The 27442-nt window shown below is 39.3% G+C and overlaps 1 protein-coding gene across 5 annotated transcripts in view; it reads left to right on the top strand.

Moving 5' to 3' along the window:
* LOC128700761 (UDP-N-acetylglucosamine transporter TMEM241) overlaps positions 1 to 22835 on the top strand; it is a 132849-nt gene extending 110014 nt beyond the window's left edge. For all 5 annotated transcript variants that reach the window (XM_070088698.1, XM_070088680.1, XM_070088688.1 and 2 more), the window contains one exon: positions 21634 to 22835. In XM_070088698.1, the coding sequence (XP_069944799.1) occupies positions 21634 to 21846 (213 nt within the window). In that variant the 3' untranslated portion in view covers positions 21847 to 22835. The remainder of the gene's footprint in view (positions 1 to 21633) is intronic.
* Positions 22836 to 27442: the final 4607 nt, after the last annotated feature.

The following is a 27442-nucleotide window of genomic DNA, read 5'->3' as shown; positions in this document are numbered from 1 at the left end:
ACAACCATGGTGACATTACACATCCCTGTCTAAGACCTACTTTTACCAGGAAGTATTTTCCCTCTCTTCTACACACCCTAACCTGAGCCTCACTATCCTCATAAAAACTCTTAACAGCATTTAATAACTTACCACCTATTCCATATACTTGCAACATCTGCCACATTGCTCCTCTATCCACTCTATCATATGCCTTTTCTAAGTCCATAAATGCAATAAAAACTTCCCTACCTTTATATAAATACTGTTCACATATATGCTTCAATGTAAACACTTGATCTACACATCCCCTACCCACTCTGAAGCCTCCCTGCTCATCCGCAATCCTACATTCTGTCTTACCTCTAATTCTTTCAATTATAACCCTACCGTATACTTTTCCTGGTATACTCAGTAAACTTATTCCTCTATAACTTTTACAATCTCTTTTGTCCCCTTTCCCTTTATATAAAGGGACTATACATGCTCTCCGCCAATCCCTAGGTACCTTCCCCTCTTTCATACATTTATTAAACAAAAGTACCAACCACTCCATCACTATATCCCCCCCTGCTTTTAACATTTCTGTCATGATCCCATCAGTTCCAGCTGCTTTGCCCCCTTTCATTCTACGTAATGCCTCACGTACCTCCACCATACTTACATTCTGCTCTTCTTCACTCCTAAAAGATGGTATACCTCTCTGGCCAGTGCATGAAATTACCGCCTCCCTTTCTTCCTCAACATTTAAAAGTTCCTCAAAATATTCTCGCCATCTACCTAATACCTCCCTTTCCCCATCTACTAATTCCCCTACTCTGTTTTTAACTGACAAATCCATACTTTCCCTAGGCTTTCTTAACTTGTTTAACCCACTCCAAAATTTTTTCTTATTTTCATTAAAATTTCTTGACAGTGCCTCTCCCACTCTATCATCTGCTCTCCTTTTGCACTCTCTCACCACTCTCTTCACCTTTCTTTTGCTCTCCATATACTCTGCTCTTCTTATAACACTTCTGCTTTGTAAAAACCTCTTATAAGCTACCTTTTTCTCTTTTATCACACCCTTTACTTCATCATTCCACCAGTCACTCCTCTTTTCTCCTGCCCCCACCCTCCTATAACCACAAACTTCTGCCCCACATTCTAATACTGCATTTTTAAAACTATTCCAACCCTCTTCAACCCCCCCACTACTCATCTTTGCACTAGCCCACCTTTCTGCCAATAGTCGCTTATATCTCACCCAAACTTCATCCTCCCTTAGTTTATACACTTTCACCTCCCTCTTACTTGTTGTTGCCACCTTCCTCTTTTCCCATCTACCTCTTACTCTAACTGTAGCTACAACTAAATAATGATCCGATATATCAGTTGCCCCTCTATAAACATGTACATCCTGGAGCCTACCCATCAACCTTTTATCCACCAATACATAATCTAACAAATTACTTTCATTACGTGTTACATCATACCTTGTATATTTATTTATCCTCTTTTTCATAAAATATGTATTACTTATTACCAAATTTCTTTCTACACATAGCTCAGTTAAAGGCTCCCCATTTACATTTACCCCTGGCACCCCAAATTTACCTACTACTCCCTCCATAACATTTTTACCCACTTTAGCATTAAAATCCCCAACCACCATTACTCTCACACTTGATCCAAAACTCCCCACGCATTCACTCAACATTTCCCAGAATCTCTCTCTCTCCTCTACACTTCTCTCTTCTCCAGGTGCATACACACTTACTATAACCCACTTTTCACTTTTCTCAGTAACCTTATTCCCCTATAATTTTTACAGTATCTTTTGTCCCCCTTCCCTTTATATAAAGGAACTATACATGCTGTCTGCCAATCCTTAGGTACCTTCCCCTTTTCCATACATTTATTAACAAAAATACCAACCACTCCAACACTATATCTCCCTCTGCTTTTAACATTTCTGTCATGATCCCATCAGTTCCTGCTGCTTTACCCCCTTTCATTCTACATAATGCCTCACGCACCTCACCCACACTCACATCCTGCTCTTGTTCACTCTTAACCCTTTGACTGTTTTCGACGTATAAATACGTCTTACGAACCAATGTTTCTGACGTATATATACTCAATAATTCTAGCGGCTTCAAATCAAGCGGGAGAAAGCTGGTAGGCCCACATGTGAGAGAATGGGTCTGTGTGGTCAGTGTGCACCACATAAAAAAAATCCTTCAGCACACATTGCGTAATGAGAAAAAAAAAAACTGATCGTTTTTTTGGAATAAAACGCCAACTTTGAGGTGTATTTTCGTATAGTATTTATCGTTGTATTCGCGTTTTCATGGTCTTAGGTGATAAAATGGAAAACGTATTACAGAAATAGAGATGATTTTCATTACTTTGACGATGAAAACGACCTTGAAATTGAGCTCAAAGTAGCGGAAATATTCAATTTTTACCAATGTTCAGGAGTAAATAAATCACACCACACGTCCAATACACGTCAACTGGGGAGTCTAATATTCTTTCACTAGTGCACTGATATTATTTATACCATTTTTACAATAATGCAGTAGTCTGCATAACAGTAAATTTTGTATTTTTTGTATGAGTAAAAAATCAAAATAGAAAGCAATAATAATATAAGAGGGGCCTAGAGATGTGACTAATGAACAGAGCATATGTTATTTTAGTGCCACAAATGTCTACCTTGTTTATTCTGGACCCTATTTTGAAATTGGCGTCTTTTTTAGTTTGTGTGAAATTGGCCAATTTGCCTATTTCTGACCACCATATTGGGTAGTCCAAATTAGTAAATGGGAGGTTTCTTGTACTCAGCTGATAGATAAAATGGAGTTCTAAAGAAATAGCTATGAGTTTGGTCAACTGGAACAATGGAATTGGCTGAAAATAGGGCTCAAATTCGGCGAAATCGCCGATACGCATATGTCGCCGAGACCGCTAACTTCGAGGGAGCATAATTCCATGAGTTTTCGACCAAATTTCGAACTTTTGGTGTCATTACCATCGGGAAAAGATTCTCTATCATTTCATAAGAAAAATTTTTTTTTGTTTTTTTTTCAAAAATTGAGCGACATAGAATGACAGTTTCAGAGAGGGGCCTGAAACAGTCATAGGGTTAAAAGATGTTATACCACCCTGGCCAGTGCATGAAATGACCGCCTCCCTTTTTTCGTCGACATTTAAAAGTTCCTCAAAATATTCCTGCCATCTGCCCAATACCTCCAGCTCCCCATCTACTTACTCGCCTACTCTGCTTTTAGCTGACAAATCCATTCATTCCCTAGGCTTTCTTAACTTGTTTATCTCACTCCAAAAATTTTTCTATCATCTGCTCTTCTTTTGCATTCTCTCACTACTCTCTTCACCTTTCATTTACTCTCCATATACTCTGCTGTTCTTATAACACTTCTGCTTGGTAAAAACCTCTCGTAAGCTGCCTTTTTCTCTTTTATCACACTCTTTACTTCATCATTCCACCAACTGCTCCTCTTTCCTCCTGCACCCACCCTCCTATAGCCACAAACTTCTGTCCCACATTCTAATACTAAATTTTTAAAACTATTCCAACCCTCTTCAACCCCCCTCCCCTCCACTGCTCATACTTGCACTAGCCCACCTTTCTGCCAATAGTTGCTTATATCTCACCCTAACTTCCTCCTCCCCTAATTTATACACTTTCACCTCTGTCTTACTTGTTTCCATTTTCCTTTCGTCCTATCTACCTCTTACTCTAACTGTAGCTACAACTAAATAATGATCTGATATATCAGTTGCAGAAGTGTTATAAGAAGAGTAGAGTATATGGAGAGTAAAAGAAAGGTGAAGAGAGTGGTGAGAGAATGCAAAAGGAGAGCAGGTGATAGAGTGGGAGAGGCACTGTCAAGAAATTTTAATGAAAATAAAAAAATTTGGAGTGAGTTAAACAAGTTAAGAAAGCCTAGAGAACGAATGGATTTGTCAGTTAAAAACAGAGTAGGGGAGTTAGTAGATGGGGAGATGGAAGTTTTGGGTAGATGGCGAGAATATTTTGAGGAACTTTTAAATGTCGACGAAGAAAGGGGAGCGGTAATTTCATGCACTGGCCAGGGAGGTATACCATCTTTTAGGAGTGAAAAAGAACAGGATGTGAGTGTGGGGGAGGTGCATGAGGCATTACGTAGAATGAAAGGGGGTAAAGCAGCTGGAACTGATGGGATCATGACAGAAATGTTAAAAGCAGGGGGGGATATAGTGTTGGAGTGGTTGGTACTTTTGTTTAATAAATGTATGAAAGAGGGGAAGGTACCTAGGGATTGGCAGAGAGCATGTATAGTCCCTTTATATAAAGGGAAGGGGGACAAAAGAGATTGTAAAAATTATAGAGGAATAAGTTTACTGAGTATGCCAGGAAAAGTGTATGGAAGGGTTATAATTGAAAGAATTAGAGGTAAGACAGAATGTAGGATTGCATATGAGCAAGGAGGTTTCAGAGTGGGTAGGGGATGTATAGATCAAGTGTTTACATTGAGGCATATATGTGAACAGTATTTAGATAAAGGTAGGGAAGTTTTTATTGCATTTGTGGATTTAGAAGGCACTGGTCGCCGTTACCCAGTGGTGAGAGTAGCGACTCTCATTGCTGAGGTCCAGGTAATAAACTCTGGGCATTAACATAAAAAAAATGGATTTAGAAAAGGCATATGATAGAGTGGATAGGGGAGCAATGTGGCAGATGTTGCAAGTATATGGAATAGGTGGTAAGTTACTAAATGCTGTAAAGAGTTTTTATGATAATGAGGCTCAGGTTAGGGTGTGTAGAAGAGAAGGAGACTACTTCCTAGTAAATGTAGGTCTTAGACAGGGATGTGTAATGTCACCATGGTTGTTTAATATATTTATAGATGGGGTTGTAAAAGAAGTAAATGCTAGGGTGTTCAGGAGAGGGGTGGGATTAAATTATGGGGAATCAAATACAAAATGAGAATTAACACAGTTGCTTTATGCTGATGATACTGTACTCATGGGAGATTCTAAAGAAAAATTGCAAAGGTTAGTGGATGAGTTTGGGAGTGTGTGTAAAGGTAGAAAGTTGAAAGTGAACATAGAAAAGAGTAAGGTGATGAGGGTATCAAATGATTTAGATAAAGAAAAATTGGATATCAAATTGGGGAGGAGGAGTATGGAAGAAGTGAATGTTTTCAGATACTTGGGAGTTGACGTGTTGGCGGATGGATTTATGAAGGATGAGGTTAATCATAGAATTGATAAGGGAAAAAAGGTGAGTGGTGCGTTGAGGTATATTTGGAGACAAAAAACATTATCTTTGGAGGCAAAGAAGGGAATGTATGAAAGTATAGTAGTACCAACACTCTTATATGGGTGTGAAGCTTGGGTTGTGAATGCAGCAGCGAGGAGGCAGTTGGAGGCAGTGGAGATGTCTTGTCTAAGGGCAATGTGTGATGTAAATATTATGCAGAAAATTCGGAGTGTGGAAATTAGGAGAAGGTGTGGAGTTAATAAAAGTATTAGTGAGAGGGCTGAAGAGGGGTTGTTGAGGAAGTTTGGTCATTAAGAGAGAATGGATCAAAGTAGAATGACATAGAGAGCGTATAAATGTGTAGGGGAAGGAAGGTGGGGTAGGGGTCGTCCTCAAACAGGTTGGAGGGAGGGGGTAAAGGAGGTTTTGTGGGCGAGGGGCCTGGACTTCCAGCAAGCGTGCGTGAGCGTGTTAGGAGTGAATGGAGACGAATGGCATTTGGGACCTGACGATCTGTTGGAGTGTGAGCAGGGTAATGTTTAGTGAAGGGATTTAGGGAAACCGGTTATTTTTATATAGCCGGACTTGAGTCCTGGAAATGGGAAGTACAATGCCTGCACTCTAAAGGAGGGGTTTGGGATATTGGCAGTTTGGAAGGATATATTGTGTATCTTTATAGGTACAGTGGACCCCCGGTTAACGATATTTTTTCATTCCAGAAGTATGTTCAGGTGCCAGTACTGACCGAATTTGTTCCCATAAGGAATATTGTGAAGTAGATTAGTCCATTTCAGACCCCCAAACATACACGTACAAACGCACTTACATAAATACACTTACATAATTGGTCACATTGGGAGGTGATCGTTAAGCGGGGGTCCACTGTATATGCTTCTAAGCTGTTGTGTTCTGAGCACCTCTGCAAAAACAGTGATTATGTGTGAGTGAGGTGAAAGTGTTGAATGATGATGAAAGTATTTTCTTTTTGGGGATTTTCTTTCTTTTTTGGGTCACCTGCCTCGGTGGGACACGGCCGACTTGTTAAAAAAAAAAAAATATATCAGTTGCCCCTCTATAAACATGTACATTAACCCTTTGACTGTCGCGGTCGTATATGTACGTCATGGGAGATACCGTGTTTGACGTATCTATACGCATAAATTCTAGCGGCTTCAAATCAAGCGGGAGAGGGCTGGTAGGCCTACACGAGAGAGAATGGGTCTCAGTGGTCGGTGTGCACCCTGTGAAAAAAATCTGGGACTCAGCGGTGCATTGTGGGAACGCCATCTTGGTAGTCCATTTTCACCATGCCTCGCGGTAAGAAGTTCCTCACTCCTCGGCGGATTGGAGGTCTTTTGTTCCCAAGTGATAGCTCAAACAGTGATGATAGTGTCAGTGAAAGTGAATTCCCTGGTTTTGAAGCGGGTGTGACCGAGAAAATTACCCAGGATAACATAATTAGTGATGAAAACCCAGATGACCCACAACCATCCACCTCTGGTGCTGGGCCGGCTCGTTCATGTTCACCTGTACCAGGACGAAAGAGGAAACTATTTGCCCGTGTACAAGACTCAGATGTGAGCAGTGCAAGTGATAGTGATAGTGATTTCAAGGTTATTGAAAGCACTTCTAGTTGTGACAGTGAGGGTGAATATTCCCCAGTGAAACGGCAGTATATACGACGTCGCATGCGGTCTGGTAGTGTGCCATATGCTCTTCCAAGAGGAAGGAGTACATCTCGGAGCACATCCCGTGGCCCTACACCACGTCCTGATAGTGAAGATGACGATATTGTTACGATGGGTATAAATGATGTGAGTGAGGCAGCAGGCGGTGGTGGTGATAGTGACGGTGCCATGAGTCATGTGACACCAGCAGCGGGCCACGCTAGTGCCCGCGCTGCTGACTCTGCACAACTACAACCTGCTTCGGCCGACCCCACACTCTCACAACCACAACCACAACCTGCACAACCACAACGACATTACAATATCCAGAACGCACCAGCTGACCGCATCTGGGATTGGCATCAAGATGACGAGTTTGTTCCCAATCCCCATGACTTTGATGGAGGACAAAGTGGAATACGGCCATCATGTACACTTGGGAACAATCCCACTGAACTGGAATGCTTTCAGTTGTTCTTCGATGAACCCCTGATGGACATTATTGTCAGGGAAAGCAATACATACTATGAGTACACCATGGCAAACACTATGCTTTCACCAAGATCACGCCTACACCAGTGGAAGGACACAACTGTGGCAGAGATGTATCTGTTCTTTGCCACAATAATGCTTATGCCACATGTGTATAAGCATAGTGTCAGCACATACTGGGCGACAGACCGCCTGATTTCAACCCCTGCTTTCAGTGACATTATACCAGTGAATAGATTTGTGTTACTGTTACGTATGTTACACTTTTCAGACAAAACCAGGCCTGACAGAAGCGACAGGTTATATAAGATCAGACGTGTGTTTATGTACCTGAAACAAAAGTGCTGTATGTATTTTTATCCCTTCAGGAAGCTTGTTATTGACGAGTCTTTGATTTTGTTCAAAGGAAGACTCTCATTCAAGCAGTATATACCAAGCAAGAGGAAACGCTTTGGTATAAAGTTATTTGTTCTGTGTGATTGCAAAACTGGTCTGGTTTTGGATATAATTGTGTACACTGGCGGTAAAACAATGGAAGATACCAGGAAGTTACTGGGTATCTCTGGTGATGTGGTTAGAACAATGATGGAGCCATATCTTGGTAAGGGGCATATTTTATATACTGACAACTGGTACACAAGCCCTATACTCAGTGATTTCTTGCGAGTGAACATGACAGATGTGTGTGGCACAGTGCGTAGAAATCGTAAACATATGCCTAGGTTCGAAGCTGGCAGTCGTAGAGGTGAAGTGCAGGTGTTTGCTGCCAATGACATCATGGCATTTCGGTGGCATGACAAACGTGATGTCACACTGCTGACATCAGTTCACCGACACGAAATGGTAGAGACTGGCAAGCAGAATAGAGAGACCAATGAACCTATTGTAAAACCTGCAGCTGTGATGGATTACAACCTCAATATGCGCTTAGTGGACAAATGTGACATGCAGATTGGGTTTGCTGACTGTGTTCGCAAGAGTTATAAGTGGTACATAAAACTGTTTTTCCATCTTCTTGACATTTCCATGCTGAATGCTTATAATATGTATAAGTTGAAGACCAAGAACAAACCCAAATATGGTGAATTTTGTTTGTCAGTCATCAGACAAATAATATTCAAGTACCAAGAAACAACACCTGCAATAGACCAGCGCCCACGAAATTATCAACACATGTCCTCTCGTCTGAGGCCTGGTGATCACTACCCCATACCACTGCCTGCTACTACTGCCAAGAAAAATGCTCAGAAGAGGTGTTTTGTCTGTGGACATACCACAAAACATCCACAAAAACGCAGAGACACTCGTTTTATGTGTGAGGAGTGTAAGACACCATTGTGCTTATACCCATGTTTCAAAGAATTCCACAAGCTGCAGCACTTCTAATAAAGTGTCCAGTGATTGTACATATGTATATATATTATAAAGCAATCGTAATAAACATTTGTTTACATTGTTTGTTTGTGTAAACAAGTTTTAGCAACATTATAATGATACGAGTGTTTTTGCTATAATTGTGTTACATTCAACGAGTGTATATTTGAACATTGCACAATAATTTGGTCTCACAGGCCACAAAAGTTATGTGAAAAAATAAAATAGTGAAAAAAACAAGAAACCATCGAATACAAGTAAATAAAAGTTTACCGGGTGAGCGGCAGTCGCCGCTGTTGCCGCCAGCAGATCAATTTCAGCAAACTTCAGGACTCTATATCTCGGTAAGTACTGATGGGAAATTTTTTTTTTTGGGACTAAAACAATCAGAAAAATAATCTTAACATTTTCATAAGAAAAAATAATTTTTTTTTTTTTTCGAATATTTTGCGACACCAGGAGACACTTCAGGATTGGGCCCTTCGACAGTCAAAGGGTTAACTCTATCTCTCTCTCTCTCTCTCTCTCTCTCTCTCTCTCTCTCTCTCTGTGCATATATGCTTACTATAACCCACTTTTCACATCTAACCCTTATTTTACTCCACATACTCCTTGAATTAATACATTTATACAGTGGACCCCCGGTTAACGATATTTTTTCACTCAAGAAGTATGTTCAGGTGCCAGTACTGATCGAATTTGTTCCCATAAGGAATATTGTGAAGTAGATTAGTCCATTTCAGACCCCCAAACATACACGTACAAACGCACTTACATAAATACACTTACATAATTGGTCGCATTCGGAGGTGATCGTTATGCGGGGTTCCACTGTATTTCCTCTTTTCCCGCCATAACTTATCCTTCAACATTATTGCTACTCCTCCTTTGGCTCTAACTCTGTTTGAAACCCCTGACCTAATCCCATTTATTTCTCCCCACTGAAACTCTCCCACCCCCTTCAGCTTTGTTTCACTTAGAGCCAGGACATCCAGCTTCTTCTCATTCATAACATCCACAATCATCTCTCTCTTATCATTCACACAACATCCATGCACATTCAAACATCCCACTTTGATGATTTTCTTCTTTTTCTTTTTAGTAGGCTATACAGGAAAAGGGGTTACTAGCCCATTGTTCCCGGAATTTTAGTTGACTTTTACAGCATGCATGGCTTATGGAGGAAAGATTCTTATTCCACTTCCCCATGGATATAAAAGGAAAAGTAATAACAACTATTAAGATAAAATCAAAGAAAACTCAGAAGAGTGTGTATATATAAACGTGTACATTTATATGCAGTGTGACCTAAGTATGTACGTATTCTTGTAATAATACTCTTGCTTACAATTTGTTTTTTTATTCACACAAAAAATAGAAGATTTGCTTTTATGCAGATTACTTCATTATTGTAATAATTATATAAATAATGTCAACCCATTCGTGACTGCATATTAGATTGTCCAGGTGGACGCGTATTGGACGGTGACGTCATTTGTTTACTTTTGAACAGAACCAAAGACTCGAACATTTCCATTACTTTGAGCTCAATTTCAAGGCATGTACTTTTCATTGTGAAAGCAGTCAAAATCATATCTATTTCTGTAATATATCTTCCATTCTATCAAATGAGACCAATAAAACAAGAATACAAGAATAAAAACATACAGAAATATACTGCTAAGGGGTGGCTAATGGCTGAGAAGTGAACTCCGTTATTTATGGTCCGATTTCTTTCAATTTTGATGTATGTTAAGAAACATCTTTCCATCATACATGGCCCAAGTTTCAATAAGGTAGTCCAACAAACAACTGAGATCCAATTCCCTAGATCAAGAGCAAGAGCCCCTCACCAGCATCAACGAACCTCCCTTGAGGCCCGCTCGCATCTTGAAATTTCGCTCGCATCTAGAAGCAAAAAATCGACCAAGCAACTGCTTGTATCTTGAGAAACTCGCACGTTGGGGCACTCGTAAGTAGAGGTTTCACTGTATAACATTGTGCTTACCATATAAGTTCTTTGATCTAGTTAGTATGGAATTTACTTTTTGTAGTTGGCCAGCACATATACTTTAGTATGTATACCTGGAGAGGGTTCCGGAGGTCAATGCCACTGCAGCCCGGTCTGAGACCAGGCTTTGTGGTGGATCAGGGTCTGATTAACCATGCTGTTATTGCTGGCCGCACATAAACTGATGTACGAACCTTGGCATGGCTGATCAGGTACTGATTTCAGGTGCCTGTCCAGTGCCTTCTTGAAGACAACCAGGAGTCTATTGGTAATCCCCTTTATGTATGCTGGGAAGCAGTTGAATTGTCTTGGGCCCCTGACACTTATTGTGTTGTCTCTTAGTGTACTCATGGCGCCCCTGCTTTTCACTGGGGAAATGTAACCTTAGATTTTGCATGCATTGTTCATTATTTTTCTTTGTGTGGTTTTATGTTTCATCTCTTCACTGTAATCTGGGAGTTTCATTATATTGAAAGAAGCAGGTTGTATTGATAGAAGTAACAGAGCACTCTAGCCCATCAAGCACATACCATGAAACACCTGTGACTGAGCAAAGTTTGCATTGAGCTAGCAGATAATGAGTATTAGAAATTAAATATGCTAAATTTGATCATCATAAGCAACAAGGAAGTATTCAAAGACAATCTTGAATGCAGTAAACTCTGATCACAACAGAGTGCAACCACCTATGGCTTTATGAATGGATAACCTATTAGTGGGAAACCAACGATTATCTCAAGTAGGAGACTGAAACTTATGATGACATTTTGATCTGACTTGCACCATTATTTAGTGACTAGTTAATGCTCCAGTCAGACTGAAATGTCTACACAACTTTTAGTCTCCTATGTGCAGCCATGGTATTGTGCTTTTTTATTCTTTTTATGCACTTGTTATTATTATTATAATCATGGGGGAGCGCTAAACTTGTAGGATTATAAAGTGCATGTGGGGGGGGGGGGATGGAAGGTATTCAGGCTCAATTCAGGGAACCAGAGCACAGATCCAGTTCCCTAGATCAAGAGCCCCTCACCAGCATCAAGGAACCTCCCTTGAGGGGTATGCACCTGTAGGCTGGATAGATAGCCAACAGAATCTCTACCAGCCATTTTCTTTTAGAACCACTGGAGTTAATGATATTGACTAAAATCATCTGATAATTTTTTTAACATACAGTGGTACCTCAGTATATGCTCACTTTGGAGTAAGTCCAACTTGGTGTACGTTCTGTTTGGATGCAAAAATTTTTGCTTAGTATATGACCTTTGTTTGGAATATGACTTGCGTGCTAGAACTTGTATCGGCCAAAATGAGTCACGACACCACATGCTACTCTTGTTTACTTCTCTCTGAAGACAAAGCCACGACCTCCCACTAGTGTCAGTATGCCTGTTGCTACAATTCAGTGCACAACCTGCGCTGTAACTCTGTGAGTTTTCACGTGATTTTGTGTTTTTTCATATAAATTTTTAGTAAATTCATTGACCATGAGTTCTAAGAAAATTAATGAGAAGAGCCAAGCAATGAAGAAAATAGTTAGGATCACCATGGAGGTGAAAGAAGAGATTGTTGAAAAGTATGAAGGTGGCATGCGCATTCGGGACTTGGCTGCTGCATGCCGTATGCCGAGAACAATGGTATCTACTATTGTGAAAAACAAAGATATTATTAAATTGGCTAATGCTGCAAAGGGGTGAAATCAATTACCAAACAAAGATCATGGACATTAGAGCATGTTGAAAAATTGCTTTTGATCTGGATAACAGAAAAACAATGTGCCAGCGATTGCATATCAGAGGCAACGATTTGTGAAAAGGCAAAACTGATGCATACTGATCTTTTGGAAAACAAGGCAGGAACGAGCCAAGAAAGTGAAGTGTTTAAAGCATGCCATGGCTGGTTTGTTAATTTTAAGAAGAGGACTGGCATTCACAGTGTTGTGGGGCATGGAGAGGGAGCCAGTGCTGATAAAGATGCTGTCAATGATTTTGTTACAGAGTTTGGTGAATTTGTGGAGGCTGAGGGTTTTGTTCCCCAACAAGTTTTTAATTGTGACGAAACAGGTTTGTTTTGGAAGAAAATGCCTAACGGGACCTATATTACACAAGAGGTGAACTCATTACCAGGACACAAGCCAATGAAGGATAGGTTAACTCTCTTGTTCTGTGCCAATGCAAGTGGGGATTGCTGGATGTGAGTGATGGTGATGTGGAGGAGTTAGTGGAGGGGCACAGGGAAGAGCTGACCAGTGGAGGGGCACAGGGAAGAGCTGACCAGTGGAGGGGCACAGGGAAGAGCTGACCAGTGGAGGGGCACAGGGAAGAGCTGACCACTGAGAAGCTACAGGAACTTGAGAAGGAGGAGCAAAAGACTGAGATGGATGCACTCTCTTCAGGCTCAGAAGAAGAGATAGAGGAAGCCCCTAATTCATTAATCAAGGAAATCTTTGCCAAATGGATAGACATCAAAAACTGCAGAGAAGTACCACCCCAACAAAGCCCAAACAAGCTGTAATAGCATTGTCTGGAATGACCAGACAATGTCACATTTCCTAAACATCCTGAGGAGAAGGCAGAAGCAAAGTTCTTTGGACAGATTTTTAGTAAAAGTCAAACCTGGTGAGCTTCAACCAGGTCCAAATAGGGAAAAGAGACACAAAAGAGAAGGGAACTCTCCTTCCAAACAATAATATTTCCTCCTAATCCCTTTTCAGCACTATCTAGTAGGCACTTGACTCTATTCAGAAAAGTAAAGTAAGGTTAAATTTGCATTTATTTCATCTAATTCTTTTGTGTTTATGTATTCGTAGGAATAATGTTGAAGGATCAGTTATGGAAGGAGAAAAGAGAATATGAATGTGTAAATTCAAGGATTATGTGGATTAAAGTAAAGGTTGGAGGCGAAAAGTAGGTCATAATAAGCGTGTATGTACCTGGAGAAGAGAGGAATGTAGAGGAGAGAGAGAGATTTTGGGAGATGTTAAGTGAATGTATTGGAACCTTTGAACCAAGTGAGAGAGTAATTGTGGTAGGGGACCTGAATGCTAAAGTAGGAGAAACTTTTAGAGAGGGTGTGGTAGGTAAGTTTGGGGTGCCAGGTGTAAATGATAGTGGGAGCCCTTTGATTGAACTTTGTATAGAAAGGGGTTTAGTTATAGGTAATACATATATTAAGAAAAAGAGGATCAATAAGTATAAAAGATATGATGTTGGGCAAAATGACAGTAGTTTGTTGGATAATGTATTGGTGGATAAAAGACTGTTGAGTAGACTTCAGGATGTACATGTTTGTAGAGAGGCCACAGATATATCAGATCACTTTTTAGTTGTAGCTACACAGAGTAAAAGGTAGATGGGATAGAAGGAGAATAGAAGCATCAGGCAAGAGAGAGGTGAAGGTTTATAAACTAAAAGAGGAGGCAGTTAGGGTAAGATATAAACAACTATTGGAGGATAGATGGGCTAATGAGAGCATAGGCAATGGGGTCGAAGAGGTATCGGGTAGGTTTAAAAATGTAGTGTTAGAGTGTTCAGCAGAAGTTTGTGGTTACAGGAAGGTGGGTGCGGGAGGGAAGAGGAGCGATTGGTGGAATGATGATGTAAAGAGAGTAGTAAGGGAGAAAAAGTTAGCATATGATAAGTTTTTACAAAGTAGAAGTGATGCAAGTAGGGAAGAGTATATGGAGAAAAAGAGAGAGGTTAAGAGAGTAGTGAAGCAATGTAAAAAGAGAGCAAATGAGAGAGTGGGTGGGATGTTATCAACAAATTTTGTTGAAAATAAGAAAAAGTTTTGGAGTGAGATTAACAAGTTAAGGAAGCCTAGAGAACAAATGGATTTGTCAGTTAAAAATAGGAGAGGAGAGTTAGAGGTATTGGGAAGATGGAGGGAATATTTTGAGGAATTGTTGAATGTTGATGAAGATAGGGAAGCTGTGATTTCGTGTATAGGGCAAGGAGGAATAACATCTTGTAGGAGTGAGGAAGAGCAAGTTGTGAGTGTGGGGGAAGTTCGTGAGGCAGTAGGTAGAATGAAAGGGGGTAAGGCAGCTGGGATTGATGGGAGATAGAAATGTTAAAAGCAGGTGGGGATATAATTTTGGAGTGGTTGATGCTATTATTTAATAAATGTATGGAAGAGGGTATGGTACCTAGGGATTGGCAGAGAGCATGCATAGTTCCTTTGTATAAAGGCAAAGGGGACAAAAGAGAGTGCAAAAATTGTAGGGGGATAAGTCTGTTGAGTATACCTGGTAAAGTGTATTGTAGAGTTGTTATTGAAAGAATTAAGAGTAAGACGGAGAATAGGATAGCAGATGAACAAGGAGGCTTTAGGAAAGGTAGGGGTGTGTGGACCAGGTGTTTACAGTGAAACATATAAGTGAACAGTAATTAGATAAGGCTAAAGAGGTTTTTGTGGCATTTATGGATTTGGAAAAGGCATATGACAGGGTGGATAGGGGGGCAGTGTGGCAGATGTTGCAGATGTATGGTATAGGAGGTAGGTTACTGAAAGCAGTGAAGAGTTTTTACGAGGATAGTGAGGCTCAAGTTAGAGTGTGTAGGAAAGAGGGAGATTATTTCCCAGTAAAAGTAGACCTTAGACAAGGATGTGTGATGTCACCATGGTTGTTCAATATATTTATAGATGGGGTTGTAGTTTTTCTTCTTCTCCTTTTTAGTAAATGTCTGTAGGAGAAGGGGTTACTAGCCCATCGCTCCCGGCATTTTAGTCGCCTCATACGACACGCATGGATTAAGGAGGAAAGATTCTTTTCCACTTCCCCATGGACAATAGAAGAAATAAAGAAGAACAAGAGCTATTTAGAAAGAGAAGAAAAACCTAGATGTATGTATATATATTATATGCATGTGCGTGTCTGTGAAGTGTAACCAAAGTGTAAGTAGGAGTAGCAAGATATCCCTGTTATCTAGCGTGTTTATGAGACAGAAAAAAAAACCAGCAATCCTACCATCATGCAAAACAGTTACAGGTTTCTGTTTCACAGTCATCTGGCAGGACGGTAGTACTTCCCTGGGTGGTTGATGTCTACCAACCTACTACCAGTGATGGAGTGAATGATGGTGAAAGTTTTTCTTTTTCGGACCACCCTGCCTTGGTGGGAATCGGCCAGTGTGTTAATAATAATAAAATGGGGTTGTAAGAGAAGTAAATGCGAGGGTCTTGGCAAGAGGCGTGGAGTTAAAAGATAAAGAATCACACATAAAGTGGGAGTTGTCACAGTTGCTCTTTGCTGATGACACTGTGTTCTTGGGTGATTCTGAAGAGAAGTTGCAGAGGTTGGTGGAGGAATTTGGTAGGGTGTGTAAAAGAAGAAAATTGAAAGTGAATACAGGAAAGAGTAAGGTTATGAGGATAACAAAAAGATTAGGTGATGAAAGATTGGATATCAGATTGGAGGGAGAGAGTATGGAGGAGGTGAATGTATTCAGATATTTGGGAGTGGATGTGTCAGCGGATGGGTCTATGAAAGATGAGGTGAATCATAGAATTGATGAGGGGAAAAGGGTGAGTGGTGCACTTAGGAGTCTGTGGAGACAAAGAACTTTGTCCTTGGAGGCAAAGAGGGGAATGTATGAGAGTATAGTTTTACCAACGCTCCTGTATGGGTGTGAAGCATGGGTGATGAATGTTGCAGTGAGGAGAAGGCTGGAGGCAGTGGAGATGTCATGTCTGAGGGCAATGTGTGGTGTGAATATAATGCAGAGAATTCGTGCAGGATTGCCAAAACTGTTGTCCAGAGGGCTGAGGAAGGGTTGTTGAGGTGGTTCAGACATGTAGAGAGAATGGAGTGGAACAGAATGACTTCAAGAGTGTATCAGTCTGTAGTGCAAGGAATTCGGGGTAGGGGTCAGCCTAGGAAAGATTGGAGGGAGGGGGTAAAGGAGGTTTTGTGTGCGAGGGGCTTGGACTTCCAGCGGGCATGCGTGAGCATGTTTGATAGGAGTGAATGGAGACAAATGGTTTTTAATACTTGACGTGCTGTTGGATTGTGAGCAAAGTAACATTTATGAAGGGATTCAGGGAAACCGGCAGGCCGGACTTGAGTCCTGGAGATGGGAAGTACAGTGCCTGCACTCTGAAGGAGGGGTGTTAATGTTGCAGTTTAAAAACTGTAGTGTAAAGCACCCTTCTGGCAAGACAGTGATGGAGTGAATGATAGTGAAAGTTTTTCTTTTTTGGGCCACCCTGCCTTGGTGGGAATCGGCCAGTGTGTTAATAAAATAAAAATAAAAAATATTATGTATTCATATTCATATAGTTTATTTGAACATGATACATAGTTGTACAAGGAATTATAGTAGTTGGGAGTATATGCCAAAAGCCTCTTGTATGCAGAGCATTATGGACAGGCTTAAAATAAACTTAAAATTAACAAGCAATGAAAGGTTCAGTGGTAAAAATTACCATAAACAATTTACAATATGAAGTACATTTGAGTATTTGAAACAATGAAATTTGAACATAAAGATATTGAAGCATTATAGTTGTACAATTTTGTCGCATTACAGTGTATAACAAACAAGATCAATTTACTGTATGTTGTCTTGAAGTTTTAAGATTTAAATAATTGGGAGAATTATTGGTAATGTTAAATATTGAGTATTGATTATTTAGTTCTGGGTGAGTAAGTGGTTTTTTTTTTAGAAGAGTCTTAAATTGATTTTCAGGCCTGGTTACTTTAGTATGTTCTGGTAATGAATTCCAGATTTTGGGGCCCTTTATGTGCATAGAGTTTCTTACACAGTGTGATATGGACATGGGGTACATCAAGAAGAGATCTGTGTCTTGTGTTATGGTTGTGTGTCCTGTTAAGGATGGAGAGGAGCAATTTGAGTGGAGGGTTTATGTCTGTGTGTATTGTTCTATGTATGTAGTAGGCACATGAATAAGTGTGGATGTTCTTTATGGTGAGCAAATTTAGACTTCTGAATAGAGGTGGAATATGCTGTTGCGATTGGGAATTTGTTATCATTCTGATTGCAGCCTTTTGCTGGGTTATTAGAGGCCTTAGGTGATTTGATGTTGTTGAACCCCATGCACAAATTCCATATGTGAGATAAGGGTAGATTAGTGAATGATACAGTGCAAGGAGAGGTGATTGTGGAACATAGTACCGTATCTTTGATAGTATGCCTACTGTCTTAGAGATTTTCTTGGAAATTTGTTGTATATGTGTCTGGAATTTGAGGTTACTGTCTAGGTGGATTCCTAGGAATTTTCCCTCTGTGAGTCTTGTGATGGGTGATCCATTTAGTGTTATGTTAAGTGGAACATTTGCAGCTCTGGTTACAAACTGAATGAAATAGGTTTTGTCAGTATTTAGGGTAAGTTTATTTGTCATCTTCCAGGTAGATATTTTCTGCAATTCAGCATTGACATTGTTGGCGAGTATGGCTGGGTTTGGGTGTGAGAAGACGTATGTAGTGTCAGCTGCATATAATATGGGTTTGAGTAGCTGTGATGCATTTGGTAGGTCATTGATGTAGATGAGAAAGAGGAGTGGTCCTAGAACACTTCCCTGTGGGGCTCCTACTGTGATTGGTTGTGTGGAAGAGTTTGCACCATTTGCATACATGTATTGGCTTCTGTTACTAAGGTATGACTTTAGGTAGTTGAGGGAGTGGCCTCTTATACCATAGTGTGTTATTTAGTGTGCAGCAATTCATGGTCGACTGTATCAAAAGCTTTGCGTAAGTCAATGAAAATTCCCAGTGGGACTTCTTTCTTCTCGAGAGCGGTATATATTAGTTCTAGCATGTGTACAATAGCATCATTTGTGCTTTTATTATTCCTGAATCCAAACTGACAGGGGTTTACTATGTTATTTGAGATGAGGTAGGAATAGATCTGTCTATGAATTAATTTTTCAAAGATTTTAGAGAGTAGTGGTAAGTTAGAAATTGGTCTATAGTTATAGTTTTGCAGGTCTTTTGATATAAATTTAGGTATAATATATTCACCATGCTCATCCCTTATGCAAGAATTATTGATACATTCAAGTTGATTTGAATAGTATATAGCTGTTCCACCCCCTTGCTGGTCTGTCCTACAGTTGTGTATAGCTGTGTATCCAGGAATGGCATAGACATCTGTAGTGCCAGGCTTTAGCCAAGTTTCTGTGAGTGTGATGATTGACATACTGGAATTAAGGGAACTGAGTAATGCTGTGAGGTCATCGTAATGTTTGCTCAAGGATCTGACATTGTAATTAACCCTTTGACTGTTTTGGTCATATATATACGTCTTACAAGCCACCGTTTTTGACATATATATACTCAAATTCTAGAAGCTTCAAATCAAGCAGGAGAAAGCTGGTAGGCCCACATGTGAGAGAATGGGTCTGTGTGGTCAGTGTGCACCATATAAAAAAAAAATCCTGCAGCACACAATGCATAATGAGGAAAAAAAAAAACTCCGACCGTTTTTTTTTAATTAAAATGCCGACTTTGTGGTCTATTTTCATATAGTATTTATGGTTGTATTCTCGTTTTCTTAGTTTCATTTGATAGAATGGAAAACATATTATAGAAATAGAGGTGATTTTGATTGGTTTTACTATAAAAAGAACCTTGAAATGGAGCTCAAAGTAAGGGAAATGTTTGATTTTTGCCAATGTTCAAAAGTAAACAAATGATGTCATTTTTCAATAAATGTCCAAGTAGCCATTCTAATATGCAGTCATGAATGGGTTGACATTATTTATACAATTATTACAGTATTGCAGTAGTCTGCATAACAGTAAATCTTCTATTTTTTGTTTGAATAAAAATTCAAAATAGAAAGCAAGAGTGATATCAGAGGGGCCTTGAGACGTGACTGATGAACAAAGAAAATGTTATTTTAGAGCCAGGAATGTCTGCATTGTTCATTCTGGACCCTATTTTGAAATTGTCATATTTTTTAATTTTTGTGAAATTGGCCAAATTGCAAATTTCTGACCACATTATTGGGTAGTTGAAATTGGTAAATGGGCAGTTTCTTGTATTCAGTCGATAGAAAAAATGGAGTTCTAAAGAAATAGCTATGAGTTTGGTCAACTGGAACAATGGAATTAGCCAAAAGTAGGGCTCAAAGTGGGCGAAATCGCCGATTCGTAAATATTGCCAATGTCGCTAACTTTGTGTGAGTGTAATTCCGTCAGTTTTCCATCAAATTTTGTTCTTTTGGTGTCATTACAATCAGGAAAAGATTCTCTATCGTTTCATAAGAATTTTTTTTTTTTTTTTTTTTGCGACACCAGGAGACACCTCAGGATTTGGGGTTGCGACAGTCAAGGGGTTAAAGATAGTTATGTTATTGTTGCCTCTGAGTAATATCTTGGCTTGGTCTGCTGTATAATAATTACAGTTGTTGTTTGCTTCGTGTAAGCCATTAAATAAAAGGTTAAAATCTGGATCAGTGTTTGTAATCGTAAGAATGAGAGTGACTCTACAATTAGGTTTTTGAATAAGTATTGTGTTGGACTTAATAATTATGATACTTAACTAATTTATCTTACTAGCTAATGGATTGTTACACTAGTTTTTTGTATGTCTTTTAGTATTAAGCAGTGTTTAAATTACATATTTTAGTATTAAGCAGTGTTTAAATTATTTTATACAACCCCATCAATGTATAATATGCCAGTAACAATAGGATTTTTTTTTTCATGGGGAACAGATTAACTGTTTTCCCTATATTTCTTATGGGAAAATTCATTTGGTATATGTTCCTGTTTGGTATAAGTCCAAGGTTCTGTGTTGTGATATCAATGCCCTTTTTCATCTTTACTATCTTATTTAATATTACATGGTGCTCATTTCCTTTATTAGCTAAATTGAAAATGTCCGACCTTGTGCTATTGTCTGTTATTCACATCATCATCGTCATCATCTTGGTCCTCTAGTTATTTAGACAATTATGTATATATGTATGTGTATAATGTTTGCTGTTTCGTATAAAGAGGCTAGATAATTCTATAACGATCCAACCTCTTGAGTGTATAATTTAACTCCACTTCTCCTGTGCTCACCTACACCCCCTTCCCCTTTGTCTGGGTCAGTGTTACAGGACCCCCACCCAACTCCCAAGCTTGGTTGTTAGCTTGGAGCAGTGTGGATTTACCCTCCAACTAGACCACATCCATTGGATTGTCTTATTATGTTTTAGTCGATTAAACTTCTATGTCTGTAACTACATAGAATTTACATTGCTGTACTGAAAGGTTACCTTGATAACTCTCTGTGAAGAGTAAGCAACTTATAGATGAAGAAGTGTATTGTATATGTATTATGTCTTGTGTAAGATGACTCTATGCTATTTGACAAAAGTATAGGAGTGTATAAAGGACTAATTGTTGTGTAAAGATTCACTGGATAATATACTCTATATTATGGAAAACCTGGATTATGTACATTAATACATATCCTCTATTTTATAAGCAAATGAATGTCTTTCATTAAAAGTAAGCTTTTAGTGGAAGTTTAATTTCTATCCCAAACTCTCTGTCAGAATTGTTATGCCTGAATTCTCTGAAAATAAGAACTAAGCACTAGTATTTACCAAAAGGCATAACATCCTGGAACAGATTAAGGATGTATACAGAGGTACCACTGTATTGTCTTGGCTAGACTGTCTGGCCCTCATGGGTTTACAGCTGTAATAAAATGTAATGTAATGAAATGTCTTATTATTCATTGCCAGTGGATTGTTTACAGATTGAGACTAACTGTAGTTTATTCACATAAGCTACTCTCCTAGGAAGTATTGTGTTGGCATTTCATCTAAATATTTAAGATATTTCTTATGCTTTAAATTAATTGTATTTCATTGTTTTAATTTGCCAACTGACTTTGCAGGTTAGAAGACATAAGTTTTTTGCAATAGTGGATGCATCGGGAAGATTGCTGACATCTCTCCTTGCACTTGCTACATTCTCTGATGTAACAACAGTTGCAGTTAAAGTGTTAGTTTGCATAAATCTTTTCTCTGCGGTATTTGTGCCTCTTCCCACACTGAAAGATTCTGATGGAATTGATGAAACAAATGAACCCCTTAAAGAAGGAGTGTGAAATGAGTGTTGGAATTGGATATTTAAAGCAGTGTTCAGTGATTTCTGCATTACAGTATATAATATTGCATTAATGTAAGACATCTGTTTCAAATGCATTAGTTTAGTATTTAATAACTTGGAAAATTGTAATAATGCAATTATAAACAACTCATAGAGTAGACAGGATGCATCCAGTTGTCATGGCAATCCTAAATTTAACAAGCAGATGCTCCCCCCACTGTGCTATTCCACAATTAACAAGCAGATGCTCCTCCCACTGTGCTATTCCACAATTAACAAGCAGATGCTCCCCCACTGTGCTATTCCACAATTAACAAGCAGATGCTCCCCCCATTGAGCTATGCCAGAATTGTCCTGATAATTTTAGGACTACTATGCCAAGGGCTGAATCCTGTCTATTCCCTGAGTTAATATTTAATATACAGTGGACCCCCGGTTAACGATATTTTTTCACTCCAGAAGTATGTTCAGGTGCCAGTACTGACCGAATTTGTTCCCATAAGGAATATTGTGAAGTAGATTAGTCCATTTCAGACCCCCAAACATACACGTACAAACGCACTTACATAAATACACTTACATAATTGGTCGCATTCAGAGGTGATCGTTATGCGGGGGTCCACTGTATTGATTTAACGTACAGTATAATGTTGCTGATATGCAGTAATTAGATCATCAGTATTTTATTTTTGTATAAATCTGGAGGTCTTTCACTATAAATTTGTAAGGTATAGCAGCTTATGCTTTAATAAATCATCTCATTTTGTTTATAATTCACCTTATCATCATTAAGAATTTGTCTAATATATAGGTCTTCCCACAGAATGTATAGCATATACATGTATTATAATGTACCATTATTAATTTAAATTATAAATAGTCATTGGGAACAGGACTTTATAGAATAATTTGTCTTTCACCTGAGTTGAATGTGTATAATTTTGATTTATGTATAGCAATTTTAAATTAAATATTAAATGAATAAGAGTTGTTGATTATTTTACTGCATTCATATAAATTTTATCAAAATATAGTAGTGTATATGTTTAGTGAAAAGCATTAGTGTCCCTGGAGCTGATCTTCCTATGAAGTCAGTCAAGTTTGCTGGATAGCATGAGATATTACTGCATCATCCTTGAATATACAGATAAATTCCAGTGCATTCAGACATCATGGGACCAAGGACATATTGATAACACAGATCTACTGTATGAGACTCCCTCTTTGTATGGCTCTAATTCCATGTATATAGTTATATATATAACTCTAATTCCATAAAAAATGAACGAAAGCAGTATAATTAAAATGGTAAATTCATTGATTCTAAGATTATTACTTATGAATGTGAAGACATAATGTCCTATGTATGTTGACGTGTTGTTGAACATCAGCCATACATTTTAGATGGTTTTTGGAAAGATTATTGCAAATTATTTAGCTGGTGAATCTGCTACACCTTTATTGCAAGGCTTGTGATTTAGCTTGTTAGCATGAAGGCCTGTTGAATACATGAGAGTCATTAATGGGAAGGGGAGGTTACTCAACTCAAATTATTTTTCACTTGAAAAGAGTTTGACTTTATTTAACCTCCATTTTAAAATATTTTTCCCCCAACTAGCAAGTTTGAGTTTTCTCTCTGGCTTTAGAAAATAGTAGTAATATTTGGTATAAGGAGGGATAACTTGACTTGATGGAGATCAGCTAAAATTAATTAATCTCTTTGACTGCCATAGAATGTCACTTTTGAAAATATTAGGAGAAAAATATGAATAAAGTGAGAAAAATATTAATACAATATAAGACTGAAATTGGAATTGACACAGTTACTTTTTGCTGATGATACTGTGCTTATGGGAGATTCTAAAGAAAAATTGCAAAGGTTAGTGGATGAGTTTTGGAGTGTGTGTAAAGGTAGAAAGTTGAAAACGAACATAGAAAAGAGTAAGGTGATGAGGGTATCAAATGATTTAGATAAAGAAAAATTGGATATCAAATTGGGGAGGAGGAGTATGGAAGAAGTCAATGTTTTTAGATATTTGGGAGTTGATGTGTCGGCAGATGGATTTATGAAGGATGAGGTTAATCATAGAATTGATGAAGGAAAAAAGGCGAGTGGTGCGTTGAGGTATATGTGGAGTCAAAAAATGTTATCTATGGAGGCAAAGAAGGGAATGTATGAAAGTATAGTAGTACCAACACTCTTATATGGGTGTGAAGCTTGGGTTGTGAATGCAGCAGCGAGGAGGCGGGTGGAGGCAGTGGAGATGTCCTGTCTAAGGGCAATGTGTGGTGTAAATATTATGCAGAAAATTCGGAGTGTGGAAATTAGGAGAAGGTGTGGAGTTAATAAAAGTATTAGTCAGAGGGCTGAAGAGGGGTTGTTGAGGTGGTTTGGTCATTTAGAGAGAATGGATCAAGACTCAAGAAATCGTAATGACACGATTGCAAATAAACCATACCCCCGGCCGGGATTGAACCCGCGGTCATAGAGTCTCAAAACTCCAGCCCGTCGCGTCGGGCTGGAGTTTTGAGACTCTATGACCGCGGGTTCAATCCCGGCTGGGGGTATGGTTTAGAATGGATCAAAGTAGAATGACATGGAGAGCATTTAAATCTGTAGGAGAAGGAAGGAGGGGTAGGGATCGTCCTCGAAAAGGTTGGAAGGGGTAAGGGAGGTTTTGTGGGCGAGGGGCTTGGACTTCCAGCAGGCGTGCATGAGCGTGTTCGATAGGAGTGAATGGAGACGAATGGTATTTGGGACCTGACGATCTGTTGGAGTGTGAGTAGGGTAATATTTAGTGAAGGGATTCAGGGAAACCGGTTATTTTTATATAGCCGGACTTGAGTCCTGGAAATGGGAAGTACAATGCCTGCACTCTAAAGGAGGGGTTTTGGGATATTAGCAGTTTGGAGGGATATGTTGTGTATCTTTATACATATATGCTTCTAAACTGTTGTGTTCTGAGCACCTCTGCAAAAACAGTGATTATGTGTGAGTGAGGTGAAAGTGTTGAATGATGAAAGTATTTTCTTTTTGGAGATTTTCTTTCTCTTTGGATCACCCTGCCTCGGTGGGAGACGGCTGACTTGGGGAAAAATAAAAAAAAACTGAAAACCTTACTCCTTTTCAGGTGTGAAAGTTCTGATGCATTTTAAAATTATAGGCACATGGGGCATGTTGTGTACAGTGTGTACATGCATGCAGGTAACTCTTTTTTTTATAATTTATTTTAAAAACTATGAAATGTCATATTCAGTGAATTTACATACAGGTGGGCCCCACTTATACAGCATGTTAGGTTCTGGGCTACTGCTGTAAAACAAAAAATCACTGTAATGTGAAGCATAGCCTTCTTACACTTTCAAATGCATTTAAAAACCTGATAACATGTTTACAATCCATGGGGAAGTGGAACAGAATTATTCCTCCGTAAGCCATGCATGTTGTAAGAGGTGACTAAAATACCAGGAGCAAGAGGCTTGTAACCCATTGTCTCACGAAATCGTAATGACACGATTGCAAACAAACCATACCACGGGCGGGATAGAACCCGCGATCAGAGAGTCTGGAGTTTTGAGACTCTCTGATCGCAGGTTCTATCCCCGCCCATGGTATGGTTTGTTTAACCCATTGTCCTGTATAAATTATTAAATTTAAAAAGAGAAACTTTTGTTTTTCTTTTTGGGCCACCCTGACTCGGTGAGATACAGCCAGTTTGTTGAAGGAAAGAAAGAATATGTTTACACTATCATATTAAGTGAGCAATAGAGTTAGGCCTAAAAAATGCATATACAGTGGACCCCCGCATAGCGAACTTAATCCGTGCAAGAGGGCTGGCTGTTATGCGAAATGTTCGCTATGCGAATGAATTTTCCCCATAAGAAATAATGGAAATAAAATTAATCCGTGCAAGACACCCAAAAGTATGAAAAAAAATTTTTTTTACCACAAAAAAATGTTAATTTTAGTACACACAAACTGAAAAAGGCATGCACAATTACATGACACTTACTTTTATTGAAGATCTGGTGATGATTGATGGGATGGGAGGAGGGGAGAGAGAGTGTTAGTGTTTAGAAGGGGAATCCCCTTCCATTAGGACTTGAGGTAGCAAGTCCTTTTCTGGGGTTACTTCCCTTCTTCTTTTAATGCCACTAGGACCAGCTTCAGAGTCACTGGACTTCTTTCGCACAACATATCTGTCCATAGTGGCCTGTACCTCTCGTTCCTTTATGATTTGTCTAAAGTGGTTCACAACAGTGTCATTGTAGCAGTCACCAGCACGGCTTGCAATAGCTGTGTGAGGGTGATTTTCATCAAAAAAGGTTTGCACTTCAAGCCATTTTGCACACATTTCCTTAATCTTTGAAGTAGGCAATTCCTTCAATTTCTCTCTCCCCTCCTTTGAACCAGTTTCCCCAGGTCTGGCCTCTTGCTCTTGAAGTTGATCTATCAGCTCATCAGTGGTTAGTTCTTCATTGTCCTCCTCCACCAACTCTTCCACATCCTCCCCACTAACCTCCAACCCCAAGGACTTCCCCAATTCCACAATTGATTCCTCAACTGGTATACTACTCCTATCAGGGTTAGCCTCAAACCCTTCAAAATCCCTTTTGTCTACACATTCTGGCCACAGTTTCTTCCAAGCAGAGTTCAAGGTTCTCTTAGTCACTCCCTCCCAAGCCTTACCTATAAGGTTTACACAATTGAGGATATTAAAGTGATCCTTCCAAAACTCTTTTAGAGTCAATCGAGTGTCTGTGGTCACTTCAAAGCACTTTTGAAACAGAGCTTTTGTGTACAGTTTCTTGAAGTTGGAAATGACCTGCTGGTCCATGGGCTGCAGGAGAGGAGTGGTATTAGGAGGCAAAAACTTCACCTTAATGAAGCTCATGTCCCCATAAAGTCGCTCTGCCACGTCTGTAGGATGACCAGGGGCATTGTCTAACACCAGGAGGCACTTAAGGTCTAATTTCTTTTCAGTTAGGTAATCTTTCACATTGGGGGCAAATGCATGGTGTAACCAGTTATAGAAAAATTCCCTAGTGACCCATGCCTTACTGTTTGCCCTCCACAGCACACACAAATTATCCTTGAGGACATTCTTTTGCCTGAACGCTCTGGGAGTTTCAGAGTGATACACTAATAAAGGCTTAACTTTGCAATCACCACTAGCATTGGCACACATCAACAAAGTAAGCCTGTCTTTCATAGGCTTATGTCCTGGGAGTGCCTTTTCCTCCTGAGTAATGTAGGTCCTGCTTGGCATTTTCTTCCAGAACAGGCCTGTTTCATCACAATTAAACACTTGTTCAGGTTCCAGTCCTTCAGTTTCTATGTACTCCTTGAATTCATGCACATATTTTTCAGCCGCTTTGTGGTCCGAACTGGCAGCCTCACCATGCCGTATCACACTATGGATGCCACTACGCTTCTTAAATCTCTCAAACCAACCTTTGCTGGCCTTAAATTCACTCACATCATCACTAGTTGCAGGCATTTTTTTAATTAAATCGTCATGCAACTTCCTAGCCTTTTCACATATGATCGCTTGAGAGACGCTATCTCCTGCTAGCTGTTTCTCATTTATCCA

Source organism: Cherax quadricarinatus, chromosome 2 (genome assembly GCF_038502225.1).
Source record: "Cherax quadricarinatus isolate ZL_2023a chromosome 2, ASM3850222v1, whole genome shotgun sequence".
NCBI classification, from domain to species: Eukaryota; Metazoa; Arthropoda; class Malacostraca; order Decapoda; family Parastacidae; genus Cherax; species Cherax quadricarinatus.
Note: the sequence above shows the minus strand (reverse complement) of the source record. Positions and strands in the feature narration are given on the sequence as shown.